General features: G+C 39.6%; 1 protein-coding gene across 3 annotated transcripts in view; it reads left to right on the top strand.

The window, feature by feature from the left end:
• Positions 1–16158, top strand: part of LOC105008041 (integrin alpha-M) — a 107830-nt gene that overhangs the window by 24891 nt on the left and 66781 nt on the right. For all 3 annotated transcript variants that reach the window (XM_020044397.2, XM_020044396.2, XM_013131297.3), the window contains exons 4-7: positions 93–163; positions 1456–1570; positions 2163–2290; positions 7186–7334. In XM_020044397.2, the coding sequence (XP_019899956.1) occupies positions 93–163; positions 1456–1570; positions 2163–2290; positions 7186–7334 (463 nt within the window). The remainder of the gene's footprint in view (positions 1–92; positions 164–1455; positions 1571–2162; positions 2291–7185; positions 7335–16158) is intronic.

Below are 16158 nucleotides of genomic sequence, written 5' to 3'. Positions count from 1 at the left end.
GAGTGATGCCTGTGTTTTCAAAGATGTCTGCTTAAGTATAATCTTGCAGTAATGTATAAGAACAAATTATTCATTATTATGCTTCTACCTAGTGCCCAGTTATGGGGTAAACATGTCTCTGGGTTTGTCAATGACAAAGGATCCAAAGACATCAAAGATCTTGGTGAGTTAAATTATTGTTTAATATGTAATATATTATTTTGTGAGTGAGGAAATGCAGTAGGGCCGTGAAGTTCGCAATTAAAAGTGTTTAAGGTTGTTGCACTAACTGGATTTGACCCAAGTCTCCCACATGAGCGGCTGTGTCTTTAACAACTACACCACAATGGTATAGGTTTGCACCATGCTGGTATAGCATCTCGAAATTAGATCACTTTGTCACGCATTACTATCATGCCCGGTTTCAATATTTCGCTATTCACTAGGCACTGTGTTAAACTGACTAAAGTTGACCTCCACCACAAATAGTATCCATGAAATGTATGGTTTTGCCACTGGCCATTTTAACAGCTTAATAGCCAGGCTTACTAGTATCTAGTAGGCTTTTTTTTTCCATTCGCGGATGAGATTGATACAATAACAATCAATATAGGAGACGATAACAGACTTTTTCATCAAGTGAAAAGGCGAGAGAAGGGTTGAAACCTCTACTGTTTTATTGTCCAAGGGATTTTGATCTAGCCAATATTACCCCATAAATCATGCACGGATGCTTACTTACAGAAATGGTTGGAATATAACCATGAACAATATGGTTATTGAGACTTTTAAACCAATTTGTGATGGATTTTCGAAGTATGCATCTGTGCATGATTTTTGTGGTAATATACAGTTGATCACAACCCCTTGCGCAGTAACAAATGAGAGATTTCCACTATTCTAAGATCTTTTCACTTGACAATAAAGTCAGTTTTCGTCACCTACTTTTATCTAGTTATTTTATCAATGTCCTTCACCAATGAAAGAAAAAAAACATTGTTGTGCCATGAAATTAAATAGCTTTGGCAGATTAAAGTTCATCTTCAGTCTCGCTAGCAATTCCTCAATTCTTATGACTATTCCAAGGAGTAAATTATTAAATACTAGTAAGCCTATTACTGGCTAATAAGCTGTTAAAACAGCCAGTGGCAAAAGTCATTGAGTTCATAGATGCTTTATGAGGTGGAAGTAAACTTAATAAGAAATGTTAGTCAGTTTAATACAGTGCTTAATGGTGTCTAGCGGAAGGATCAAACTTGGCATGATGTTAATGCATGACAAAATAATTTATTGTCGAGATACTATACTATAACTGCAGGAAACTCAGCTCCATCGACATATTGCAGGCATTGGCATTCACCAAATCCGATGTACCAAAAACTAATTCCCTAAACACATTATAGTTGTATATGTTATGCATTAATAGTGTTTTCACCTTAATACATACATTTCTATCCCCCTCTCTGTGTTCTCTAGGTGTGTGGTCCAACCATCCCAAGAGATTGCAAAACCATCACCACCTACAATGGCATGTGTTTAGAAATTGACACTAAACTTAACATTGGATCCCCTATGCCTTTGTCACTGGAAGGTAATCAAGTCTGTATTTTTTAAGGTTCAAGTGAAACTGTTAGTGAGGGTAATTAGCATAAATTAGCATGCATAACAGTTAAAGTTTATAAAAGTGTTACCAATGACAGGTCTCGTGACTAGCTCGAACAGTTCAAAATATACTGCCCAATAGTTAATTAACGCTTATTACGCGAATATCTGAATATAAGCAATTCATGTTGGGCCAGTATGAATATATTAGTGTTGGTTTGGACTTGATAGCTTAAATATTGTAGGAGGATATTTGTCTAGAAATTGACTTTTTACCACTCAAATCTATGAACAAGTATTTTTTCCCATTGAAATACATTGGTGGCTCATTGAAATAGTTTAAAAAGTATAAAAGCTATCAAAAATATCTGCTCAAACAACCCGGGCTAGAGCATTTGGGACATCTGGGAGTTTGTTTCGTGTTTTACCGTTTAGGCTCTTGAGCTGGAGGAATAATAAGGAGCATGGGAGAATTCTATACATGTGCTTTTCCTTTGGCAAGCGTACCTAATAAATGAACTACTATTGATTTAGAAAATCTTTATTTACAACAATATTTTTTCTCTTTACATGTTGACCAGAATGCCCTGGGCAAACAGATATAGCCTTTCTATTGGATGGTTCAGGCAGTATATATCCAGCTGATTTCAAACGAATGAAAGATTTTGTCAAAAACCTGATCACACAATTTCTTCACAGAAATACTCAGGTGAGAAAAGTCTCTCTCTTCTTTTGCCATTACACCATGTGCACACTGCTGCTTAATAAAGGCTTTGAGAACACGTCTGTATTATATTCTGTTTTAAATATTTTTTTCACAGAAATGCTACATCAAAGCAATTAAAAGCAGATCTCCTTCAATGCTGTTATGTCCGTGGCTTTAAAACATGTATTGGGTAGTTGTTTTCCACAGGGAAACATTTTCTAATCTGTGCAATGAGTATATGGTTGTTTTTTTCTGGAATGAACAATGTGTTAATCAAGGCACCTAAATCATAACATTTAAAATGCGACTAGGTACGGAAGACTTGAAGAACTGCAATACAAACCTTGCCACTCTATTCTGCTTCATTACAATACAGTGTTCCAGCTCACCATGACATGCTGGAGGAAAACACATTTCCTGGCCCACAACAATGACGCTTGCAAGGATGTGGAGCAAACAAAATAAAGACAGAGGTGGCACCACTTGTACAAAAGTCAGCTTAATATTTCATGTCAATGTTTTTTTGGTCAGGTCAACCTTATACATTGTGTTCATTTTGACACAATGACCCAAATGACCAAAATACTACAACTACCTGGTGATACACTTAACAGATGTATCCCTCCCCAAAAACCTACAGTTGTTCTAAAAATGTTGTATACCCTTGGATAATTGGTACTACAGTAGGGAGAACAAGTATTTACAAAGCATGTAGAAGTCTGTCATTTTTATCTTTGGTACTCTTCAACTGTGAGCGACGGAATCTAAAACAAACATCAAGAAAATCACATTGTATGATTTTTAAGTAATTAATTTGCATTTTATTGCATAACATAAGTATTTGATACATCAGAAAAGCAGAACTTAATATTTGGTACAGAAACCTTTGTTTGCAATTACAGAGATCATATGTTTCCTGTAGTTCTTGACCAAATTTGCACACACGGCAGCAGGGATTTTGGCCCACTCCTCCATACAGACCTTCTCCAGATCCTTCAGGTTTCGGGGCTGTCGCTGGGCAGTACGGACTTTCAGCTCTCTCCAAAGATTTTCTATTGGGTTCAGGTCTGGAGACTGGCTAGGCCACTCCAGGACATTGAGGGGCTTCTTACGGAGCCACTCTTTAGTTGCCCTGGTTGTGTGTTTCGGGTCGTTGTCATGCTGGAAGACCCAGCCACAACCCATCTTCAATGCTCTTGCTGAGGGAAGGAGGTTGTTGGCCAAGATCTTGCGATATATGGCCCCATCCATCCTCCCCTCAATACGGTGCAGTCGTCCTGTCCCCTTCGCAGAAAAGCATCGCCAAAGAATGATGTTTCCACCTCCATGCTTCAAGGTTGGGATGGTGTTCTTGGGGTTGTACTCATCCTTCTTCTTCCTCCAAACACGGCGAGTGGAGTTTAGACCAAAAAGCTCTATTTTTGTCTCATCAGAACACATGACCTTCTCCCATTCCTCCTCTGGATCATCCAGATGGTCATTGGCAAACTTCAGACTGGCCTGGACATGCGTTGGCTTGAGCAGGCGAACCTTGCATGCGCTGCAGGATTTTAATCCATGACGGTGTAGTGGGTTACTAATGGTTTTCTTTGAGACTGTGGTCCCAGCTCTCTTCAGGTCATTGACCAGGTCCTGCCATGTAGTTCTGGGCTGATCCCTCACCTTCCTCATGATCATTGATGCCCCACAAGGTGAGATCTTGCATGGAACCCCAGGCCGAGGGAGATTGACCATCATCTTGAACTTCTTCCATTTTCTAATAATTGAGCCAACAGTTGTTGCCTATTGTCCTGTAGCCCATCCCAGCTTTTGTGCAGGTCTACAATTTTATCCCTGATGTCCTTACACAGCTCTCTGGTCTTGGCCATTGTGGAGAGGTTGGAGTCTGTTTGATTGAGTGTGTGGACAGGTGACTTTTATACAGGTCACAAGTTCAAACAGGTGCATTTAATACAGGTAATGAGGGGAGAACAGGAGGGCTTCTTAAAGAAAAACTAACAGGTTTGTGAGAGCCGGACTTCTTACTGGTTGGTAGGTGATCAAATACTAATTCCGTCTCTCACAGTTGAAGTGTACCTATGATAAAAATTACAGACCTCTACATGCTTTGTAAGTAGGATAACCTGCAAAATCGACAGTGTATCAAATACTTGTTCTCGCCCACTGTATATGTACCATTTTTAAATAAAGCATGAGAGAGCAGGCAAAACACATCTTTTTTTTACTTATGGGACTCACATTCAACTGTAGGTCATAACAGAATGGCACACTCATAAAACAGAAAATGGCAACAAAGTAAAAAAAATTAACTGACCCCTGTTCAAAAGTCTGCATACCCTAATAATGTGTATTGCCCCATTTAGCATCAATGACAGTGTGCAATCTTTTGCAATAGTTGTCTATGAGGCCCTGAGGTCATAAAAATGTGTCTTGGCAAAATGCCTCCAGGTCATGTAAAGTCTTTGGATGTCTTGCATTAACTGCACATCTGAAATCTTCCCAGAATGGCTTGATGAAGTTAAGGTCAGGAGACTGTGATGGCCACTCCAGAACCTTCACCTTTTTCTGCTGTCACCACTGGAGGGTCAACTTGGCCTTGTACTTAGGTTCATTGTCATGCTGGAAGTCCAAGAGCGTCCCATGCACAGCTTTTGTGCAGAAGAATGCAAATTATCTAACAGTATTTTCTGATAACATGCTGCATTCATCTTGCTATAAATTATCACAAGATTCCCTGTGCTTTTAGAGCTCACACAACCCCAAAACAGTGAGCCACCACCATGCTTCACAGTGGGGATGGTATTCTGTTTACATAGCGCTTATGGTTGTGACCATAAAGCTCTATTTTGGTCTTGTCACTCCAAATTAGTGTGCCAGAAGCTGTGAGGCGTCTCAAGTGTTGTCAGTCATCTTTTAACCGGGCTTTTTTGTGGCATTGGTGCAGTAAAGGTTTTTTTCTGGTAACTCGACAATGCAGCTAATTCTTGTTCAAGTATCGTCGCATTGTGCTTGAAACAACCACACCATCTTTTTCCAGAGCGGCCTGAGGTTACTTGTGGGTTTTTATTTGTATCCCCAACATTTCTTCTGGCAATTTTGGCTGAAATCTTTCTTGGTCTACCTGACCTTGGCTTGGGATAAGAGATCCCCGAATTTTCTGATTTTAATTTGCAAGGCTTTGGTTATCTTTTTATATTTTCTTCCATCTTTATAAAGTTCCATTACCTTGTTACGCAGGTCTTTGGACAATTATTTTCTGCTCCCCATGGCTCAGTATCTAGCTTGCTCAGTGTATCTACGTAAGAGCTAACAAACTCATTGACTAGTTATACACAGACAATAATTGCAATTTAAAAAGCCACAGGTGTGACAAATTCACCTTTAATTGCCATTTTCATCCGTGTGTCACCTTTTGTGTCTGTAACAATGCCAAACATTTAAGTGTATGTAAACTTTTGATCAGGGCCATTTGGGTGATTTCTGTTATCATTATGATTTAAAAAGGAGCAAAACAACTACGTGATAATAAATGGTTTCATATGATCACTATCCTTGCATGATCAGTAATATAAAAAAAATCTATGCCAAAATGTCACAATTTCTGCCTGGGTATGCAAACTTATGACCACAACTATACATAATCTCCTTCAGTTAATATCTAACAAGGTGTCATGTCATCATCTCGATATTACTCATTTATAAGACTGTTTTCGCTGATAGTTTTGTGTAGACCCAGTCTGATCAGGCAATGCACATGTTGAGGCTACAGTACTGTACATTGTTATTTGTAGCTTAGGACAACAGGGGTAGTTGCCTAACTTATTTAGTTAATTAGCTATTCTAACTCAAATGGAAAGAGGAGTTTTTGCCAGAGGTGGACATTTACCCAGCTGTGGGTTTTACAATACACAGGTCTGTGGGTCTGTCTTCTGCACTGTTAACTGTGGTGATGCAGTACCACAGTACTTTGTCAAATGCTACATGTTTGCTGGTGGATATGGCTAGAATGCAAAGAGACTTGGGGACTGCTGGTATGCCATATACAAGATTACAACACTGAAATGACAGCTGTATTGCAAGACACTACAACAAATAATATGCCTCAAATTTGGATCTTCTGTCAAGAACATTAATCGGACATTGTCACATGAAGGAATGCAGCTTTGCGATAATGGTACGAATCGTTTACATTCATGAATTTGGACGATGACGATGCTAATAAAGCTAATTGCAGGCAGGGACAGGGCTGAATAATAGATTGTTTGAAAAAATAACTGTATGTACTTTCAGGAATATCTCTTGGTAAGTGGACTTTTAGAAAAATATCAATTTTGGATGAACTATCCCTTTAACTACTCCATTCCAAAACTTTAAATGTATTGCTTTTCAGGCATGTTCACAGTGTTGACCCTGCTTTGTTTTATACTGCTTGCTGGCAATGTTCAGAAAAAAGTCAGATCTATGTGATCTATTACAGAAAACATCAAACAGATTTTTAGCATCCTCACCTCCAGCAGGGTCATTTCAGATGGCTGAACAAGACTTGCATGATTTTTAAAATGAAACTTTTCTAACTTAAATTATGTCACTAAATTGTTCAGTGAGGGGAATGCCTAGTTCGGCGGCTAAGGGCATGACTTGCGGTACTGAAAGCTGGTAAAGAACCCAGAGATAAATCTGCATATATATATTTTTTAAAGGTAACACTTTATTTAGTCCCATAAGTGTTTCTGTAGATTCTCCACAGATTATCTACTAACCCTTACCCTAACATTAACCTTTATGCTAACAATAACCATCAACAGATGGAAATTGGTAATCTCAAAATAAAGTGTAACCTTATTCAGTTACACATTGGGGTAATGTGTCTCATTTTATGTTTTTCTTTTCTTCTACAGTTTGCAATCATCCAGTTTTCAACTGATTCTGAAATCCATATGAGTTTTAATTATTTCAAAAACAACATCCAATCTTGGGAAAGTAAACTATATGGCATTTCTCAACAACAAGGATGGACATACACTGCTAAAGCCATCAACAGAATTGTGTAAGGACATCTAACCTTGTGACTGTACAATGTGCTGACTAAGGGCTTTCTATTTACACCTGTGTATCTATGTGTTTATTAAAGGTTAAATTATTGCCAACAGAGGTAAGCAAGTAAGAGTGTGATGTAGGCAGTAGGAGGGAGAACAAGAAGTCGAATTGTCGACATTTCGACAATGATGCCATTTATTGACAAGTTAATTACAAAATTAAAGTTACAAAAAGACATCTGTACTACTGATTAACTTACTTGGTCGCAGTAAAGAAGTGTTATTTCTTATAGACTAAATAAATCTGTCTAACGGCCACGTATGCTAGCCATTGTCATGGCAAGCGAAAGCAATCTTGTGCATCCTGGTAACATCTGTACACACTGAAAGGATTTTCTCGGCTGCGGGCCTGATCATCAACAGACTATATACTTGCCTACTCTCAGAGCATGTGGACATCCACATTTTTCTAAACAAGAATAAATTATCATACAACCCTGTTTCCAAAAAAGTGGGGATGCTATGAGAATGTTGCTGGGATGATGTCAAAAATGTTTTAATGAGTGAAATAAGTATTCAACCCCTCTGCAAAACATGACTACTTGGTGGCAAAGCCCTTGTTGGCAATCACAGAGGTCAGATGTTTTTTTGTAGTTGGCCACCAGGTTTGCACACATTTCAGGAGGGATTATGTCCCACTCCTTCTTGCAGATCTTCTCCAAGTCATTAAGGTTTCGAGGGTAAAGTTTGGCAACTCGAACCTTCAGCTCCCTCCACAGATTTTCTCTGGGATTAAGGTCTGGAGACTGGCTAGGCCTCTTCAGGACCTTAATGTGCTTCTTCTTGAGCTACTCCTTTATTGCCTTGGCCATGTGTTTTGGGTCATTATTAGGGGTGTAACGATTCATTTTAACCACGACTCGATTCGTATCACGATTCGTGGTTGTCGATACGATTCAAGGCCGATAATGGTTCATTTAGAACGATACGATCCGAAACGATTCAGTGACTGGAAATCGATTCAGTATCTTTTCAGCCAAAAATTCAACCCGTTTGACTAAAATAAATACCTGGATACTGGACAGTGCAGGTGAAGTTTCCTAGATTCCTGTTGTTTCTTGTAAGGGAATCAGGTATCAATTAATTATGGATATAAACAAAGTAGTAAACAACAATTAATGGCAAATGCATTCACATTTTATTTGAATAAAGTGCTACCAACACTTTAGGTTGAATTAACAGGAAGTTCAAATGTTCTGCTCTCATTTTCAATATTCAATACATTTTCAATAAAAGTGCAGTAAGTGCAACCAACATTTCAACAGTAGGTGTACCTGCTACTTGTGCTTTTGTTTTTCAAAATAAAAATTCTACTATATTACTATAAAAAATAAAGTGCAACCAACACCTCTTCAGGTTGAATTAACAGTAGGTTTACCTGCTACTTTTGCTGTTGTTTTTCAACATAGAAATAATACAAATACAGTATTAATATCAAAAATGAAGTGCAACCAACACTTTCCACATACTGGACCACAATGGTGGCTTGATAATTTCTCGCTCGTCGGCTTCTCCTATGCAATCTGCCACGCTATGTTTTGTTGTCTTTGCGGTGCTGCTGGCCAGGGGCGATGACGTCACGGATAGGCAGACTGAATCGAGTAACGTTTATCGGCTTTATCATTAAAAGTGCTAAGAAAAAACATTCCTATAAAGTCTGACGTGCTTAAATCCAGTGGGTTATTTCCTAGTATCGATACAATCGATTGATTACATTTTAAAACGATGTTAGATCGATATATGTCGTCCGGAAGGCCAACTTGCTGAGCACAGATCGATGTAGTTGGATCATAGGAATATAAATCGATACATCGATGTAGTAGATGGATCGTTACACCCCTAGTCATTATCATGCTGGAATACCCATCCATTACCCATTTTCAATGCCTTGGCTTAGCGAAGGAGGTTCTCACCCAAGATTTGATGGTACATGACCCCGTCCATCGTCCCTTTGATGCGGTGAATTTGTCCTGTCCCCTTAGCAGAAAACCCTCCCCAAAGCATAATGTTTCCACCTCCATGTTTGACGGTGGGGATGGTGTTCTTGGGGTCATAGGCAGCATTCCTCCTTTTCCAAACACGGCAAGTTGAGTTGATGCCAAAGAGCTCGATTTTGGTCTCATCTGACAACAATACTTGAATCATTCGAAGTTCATTGGCAAACTTTAGACGGGCCTGTACATGTGCTTTCTTGAGCAGGGGGACCTTGCGGGCGCTGCAGGATTTCAATCCTTCACGGCGTAGTACGTTACCAATCGTTTTCTTGGTGACCATTGTCCCAGCTGCCTTGAGATCATGGACAAGATCCTCCTGTATAGTTCTGGGGTGATTCCTCACCATTCTCATGATCATTCCACGAGGTGAGATCTTGCATGGAGCCCCAGACAGAGGGAGATTGACAGTTCTTTTGTGTTTCTTCCATTTGCAAATAATCGCACCAACTGTTGTCACCTTCTCACCAAGCTGCTTGGCGATGGTCTTGTTGCCCATTCCAGCCTTAAGTAGGTCTACAATCTTGTCCCTGACATCCTTGGACAGCTCTTTGGTCTTGGCCATGGTGGTCAGTTTGGAATCTGATTGATTGATTGCTTCTGTGGACAGGTGTCATTTATACAGGTAACAAGCTGAGATTAGGAGCACTCCCTTTAAGAGTGTGCTCCTAATCTCAGCTCGTTACCTATATAAAAGACACCTGGGAGCCAGAAATCTTTCTGTTTGAGAGGGGATCAAATACTTATTTCACTAATTAAAATGCAAATCAATCTATAACATTTTTGACATGCGTTGTTCTGGATTTTTATTGTTGTTCTCCTGTCTCTCACTGTTCAAATAAACCTGCCATTCAAATTACTGACATTTCTTTGTCAGAGGTCAAACGTACAGAATCAGCAGGGGATAAAATACTTTTTTCCCTCACTGTACAAACTTATTGGAATAGTCATAAGAATTGAGCAATTGCTAGAGAGTCTGCCAAACTATTTCCTTTCATGGCATAACAATCAATAAAGGTGACGATAACTAACTAAGTGAAAAGACGAGAGAACCGTGGAATCTACCAGAAATAGTCGCAATACTGTATAACTATAAACAGTTTTATTGCGGCCCACAAATAAAATGTATAAATGTCATTGCTCTCTATAGATTCAAACTTAGGTCTTCAAACACTACGCCACGGAATTACATGTGTCAGCAGCTGCCAGACCCCATTGAGCATTGTGTTAAACTGACTAACGTTTCTTACTACGTTTACCTCCACCACAAGCATCTATGAACTGTATAGAGTTTGCCACTGGCTGTTTTAACAACTTATTAGCCAGAAATAGGCTTACTAGTATCTACTAACTTCCTAGGAATAACCATAAGAATTGATCAAATTTTTTTTGAAGATTAACTTTTCCATGCCAGAAACAGTCGCAATATAACCGTATACAGTTTTAGTTAAGGTTGCTATAACTATGTGTTTGTCTATCCTGACCCAGAACGCATGCACGGATGTGTACTTCGAAAAACCACCAGAAATATAACTGTAAACTGTTTTATTTCAGGCTTACTATAATGTAGATACGGAAGGTTATAGCCAGCGAAGTTTTCGTCTATACAGAATAATTCATAATGTGTACTTCGCTTTGCTTGTGAGGAGATAAGAACACAGGACCTATAGTTTACAGGTCCACTTCTCTAACCACTACGCTATTTAACAAAGGTGACTCCGTCAGTCACTCCCTCCGTATTAGACATTTGCTCTTGTTGGCCGGCTCCGCTTACGCGGACCGACTTAAAGCTGGTACAGGGGCCCCAAAACACTGGAAAAGTTGTGTAATAACAATTACTAACATGGTGGAACATTTCACAACTAATTAGGTTAAATGGCAACAGGTCAGTAACATGATTGGGTATAAAAAGAGCATCCCAGAGAGGATAAGTCTGTCAAAAGATGGGGAGTCTGTCAAAAGTAAAGACCACTCTGTTAAAGACTGCACAGACAAATAGTACAACAATTTATGAATAATGTTTCTCAGTGTAAAATAGCAACGAGTTTGAGGATCTCCTAATCTGCAGTACATCATTTCATTAAAAGATTCAGAGAGTCCGGAGAAATATGCGGCAACGCATACTGCAATGCACTGGGTGTTCTGACATCAGTACCAGTGTCTTTCAGAGACCTGTTGTATTCTCACTGATTAAAGGACTGAGTCCCATTGTTTAGATAAGTTGAGGACTGTGGGAGAGGGGGAGCTGGTATTTGCATAGGGGGCATCATTGCTGGTTATAAAGGTACTCATTAATTTGCGCATTTGTATGACTCATCGGGGCATCTATTGTCTGTCAGATGCTGAAAGAACTCTTAGAATTTCTTATGGGAGGAAGGAGAGCTGTCCTTTGTGTTAAGTTTAGGTTATAATAGAACAAAGGGAATGTGTCCTGTTGAGTTGGGGGATTGTGCAGGATTTTGTCACACCCCTCTTCTGTCCTTATATACTGTTGAATGACTTGTATCCTCGGATGATTATGTTTGTAAGCGTTTGACGCGTCTCTCTTATTTGCAAATAAATAATGAATAAACTGTTAATTGTGCCCAGAGAATTTCGTCTCTGTACTTCCTTCTAAAAGAGTTCTGATCGATAAAATTACCATCACAATTTGGGGTGCTTGTCTGGGATCCTAATCCTGCTCGGTTCGAGTCCTTTTCCAAACAGCTTAACCGTGCACGGCCATAGATAGGTCTGGAAATCTAGTATCCCCCGAAAGAGGCCTATCATTTGAGGGGCTGAGAAAGAGTGCCTGACTTGAGCTGTGACTCGTGCCTGATCAGTACAGGTACCCAGGCTTAAATTTCATCCTCAGGAGGTACGTGCACATTACAGTCAGCGCTTAAGGAAAAACTGTTAACAGTAAGGTGGTTGGACCACTGTGTTAAACACTAGTGTAAGGTATATCTCCCGAAAGGAGTGACGAGCTTATCAACCCATGCAGGGCACGTTGATCGAGGTACCAGAGTGACTGGTGGCGGTTTGACGACCTCACCATTGTGTTTGCTCTGGATCCGGCGTTTTCGCCACACTTGGGGTTTGCTGGGTTTAATTATGGGTAGGTGCGACAGTAAATCTTTGCCGGTCTCTCGTGTTCACGCTGGACCGGCGGGGATTATTTCTGTCGTTTATGGTGTTTGGACATGTGAACAAATGTTTCTTTGAGTGTTATTAGGTTTTCTGGCGACTGGCGTTTTCATTCGGTGACGGATGCGTGGCCTGCTGGGAAGATGGATGTGGTAACATATGGAAGTTGCAGACGGCGTAATGTGAAGTTGTTTGGAAGGCGTAGGCTACGGTGTGTAGAAAGTGTGGAGTAATGGAAGGTTTGGGAAAGTTTGTGTGGGGTCTGTGTTGTAGTTTTTTTTTGCTCAGGTTAGATGGCTCGTTCTCCTCTGACCGCCCGTCACCCCACCCCGCGGAGTTTAGCTGGGCCGATCGGTGGGTCTCCTTGGAGGACCGCTCGGGGCACTGCATCATTGGAGTCGTACAATTGACATAGCCAACCCCGCTGGAGGCCAAGCTCTATGGACCTTTTGTTGTGACCATGGTGGTGGTGCTTGCTTCGCTTTGTATGTGTTGAGGGAGTCTACGCAGGTCAACAAAAGTTCTAGAAGTGGGAAGTTTGCAGCGACTGAGGCCAACGAAGACTACAGACCCGGGGTTGAGGAAGAGACTTTGACCGCTATGTTTGAATTAATGAAGCTACCACTAGACATTCCACTGAACATTGGATTTGGGAAGATGCCTGTGCGAATCAAGACAACGGCTGTACAGGCATATTGTTCCCGCAAGAATAGAGACAGTTTCGGCTTCTCTTTGGCATTGCCGCGAGTGATCCCACCGGAACACACAGGAACGCTGAACCACCTGAGGGAGGGGTGCGGACGGTCAGACAGGAGACGGACCAGAGGGAGCATCGACCGGTGAGATCATTCCTTAATACAGTTTTCATATGCTTTAGTAAACTATGTGGTTGGTTTTTGAATGTCGGATTTGATGGTTTTGTGGAAGTTAATAGATGGATTTAAGAAAGTATGGTAACTAGAAGTTATTTTTGTTGTATTTTAGTTATAGCACCTGTAGTTAAAAAAATTAAATTGTTCCGTGTCCTGACACCCATTCCTGTGCAGCTAACCTATTGCGTTGCGATTAGTGCTGGATAATAGGCAGTTGGACTGCGTGATGGAGTATAGCGTGCTCCTGTATATAATGGTTTTGGATGATAAATTGTGAATATGTCTGGTTGTGGTCGACATCTAGTAAATGCATTTGTCCATTTTGGTATTCCCTGTGCACGAGGGATCTGATTGGCTGCATTGTATATTCCTTGATAGAATATTTGATCTCGTTTACCGAGGTTGGTGCGGAATCTTCTAAATTGAAATTTGCCTTCTAGTGTTGTGCTGATGGCTGGCACACGTGGAGGTGTTAGCCTGCTAACTTAGGTTTGTTTAAGAAAATAATGCCCTAAATTTAATTGGACGGATAGATTGGAAATTGGTATAATGATGATTCTCTAATTTGGTAAACTATGGTCTCGTGGTTTTGTAATGTGGGGTTAAAATAGTGTTTTCTCTCTCCTTGTATGGAGTAGAACAGCCAAAGCCCATTTATTCCCCAAATAGCCAAAGCCTGTTTATTCCCCGTTTAAATAAACCCGTAAAATTAGATGTCCTGTTTAAAATGTTGATTTGGGTTTGGTTAAATGATGTGTTTATACTTTGTATTTACAATGACACCTGGGGTAATACTTGTGTTTTCAGACCTGCGCCTGATGCTCGTTACTGGCGTTTAAATTCTAGCCTGGTGAACTGATGTACCAGTGTTTAAGACCTACATTGAGTTTTCCTTTGGGTTACTTATTGTACCTTGATTTTAGTGAAGTCATATGTCTGTTTTCTGTTGACTTGTTATGTAGATAATGATAAGCACATTTATTTTACATTTTTAATGAAATGCGAAACTATAGGATGGGTTGGACACCACATCTGAATCTTCAGTTAACGAATAATGTAGGCTAAATTGATAGTATAGTCTAAGGACCATAAACAAACATTTGGCCTTGTTAATGGCTCACCATAAATGTGTAGAGCTCAGAGCTTCAGGAAGGGTGGGCAGGTCCACTGGGATGGCTTCTGCCACCCTTAAGATTATATCAAGGTAGCCTATTACTGAGGGTTAAATTCCAGTGTTCAGACTGTTCTCATCTATGGTAATTTTATCAACACAAGCATATTCAGGTTTGGGTTAATCAAACATTAAGTGAAAGCTAAATACATTTTCCTCCCAATGGCTTTCATGTTGAACTTTATGATTTCAAATTAAATTGTAGTAAGGGTGGAGACCTTAAGTCATCAGACATTGTTAATTGCTAGAACAAATTTGATGTCTTTGCATGACATATGCATGAAATTAGCGATTTTGGCGGACTACCACTATTTTGAATGACATAGACTTACATCTAAAGTAGAGTAAATTCCCTAGACTTTAGGAGGTAAATTGAGTCATAATGTTTGTTTGGTCTCAACTTAGTTTGGCCATTGCCTGTGGAAATGCAAATTTTGATATGCTTGGGAGTTCCTTCACACGAGCGACCATGTGGTAAAGTTGTTTTTTATTTCCTTTATGGATGTTTTTATCATTTTCATTTGTTTTGGTTGCATATTATGTTTGCGACGTTTTACTGGATGAATGTTAGATTCCTCACAACTATCGATTTTCTTTTTCATGTCCGTCCTGTAATGGTTCTGCTTTCACTTTGAGTCATTTTCCATTGACTCTGTCATGAAAGCAGTGGGGGATTGTATGAAAGGATTATCTATGATGAATAAGAGTTGAACTTGGAGTTCAAAGCGAATGAAATAGGTATTTAGAGAGTTACATGAAGAATTTAGTTTTTCTGTTTCCATAATTATAGCATTGGAACATCCCTTATAGTGTCCGTTCACAGTGATTGTCTAATTGGGTTTTTGAAACATTGTTTTATACAAAATCTAACATGGCTATGGTTGAGTGGAATACATCTTACCATTTTGAAATGGTTTAGCAAAAATAACTAATTTGATGGGAGTGTTACTGTTAAGTTTGTTAAATATTTGATAAGAAGTAATCATTTTAATCTTATGCATTATGCTGGGAGCACATTTTGTTATTTCTTACATGTTTACAACATTTTGCCATGTTTTAATTGATACTGAGAAAGTAATTCTGAGAGGTACAGACCCCCTGGACCACTCCACTCACTGACACAAAAAACAGTTTGAGATGGGTTTTAACTTGTTTGCACTCTTTAGAAGAGAAACAGACATTATCAAAATTGGGTATTCTAATTTAATTTCTGTCCTAGTAGGCAATCATTGGAATGTTGATGGTTAACAGATGCTTCTTTGAGGTGTAAGGTCGGCTTTCTAATGTCTGGCCTCAAGATAACACCACTCTGTCCTATGAGATTGGATCTGTTCTTAGGTTAATAGACCACCCCCAACTCCAGGGAGAGCCCTGAGGTGATAAGACAAAAAAGGGGGGGTCATGATTTATGACAGGATTACAGAAGTGTCTTTGATGTGCTAGGATAATAGAAGTTCACACTAAGTTTCATCTTGTAGAAATTAGGCTAAATAACAGTTATGTTAGCTGACCTTCAGGATGGTGTGACATGTTTCAATTTTAAATAAGGTATTTGATCCTTTATGTGAAACAATGGTGAATTTGATTGTAGTTCCGATTTAACACAATCAGATGT

This window comes from Esox lucius, chromosome 5 (genome assembly GCF_011004845.1).
Source record: "Esox lucius isolate fEsoLuc1 chromosome 5, fEsoLuc1.pri, whole genome shotgun sequence".
In the NCBI taxonomy this organism is placed as follows: Eukaryota; Metazoa; Chordata; class Actinopteri; order Esociformes; family Esocidae; genus Esox; species Esox lucius.
The sequence above is the reverse complement of the archived record's forward strand: the minus strand, read 5'-3'. Positions and strand labels throughout refer to the sequence as shown.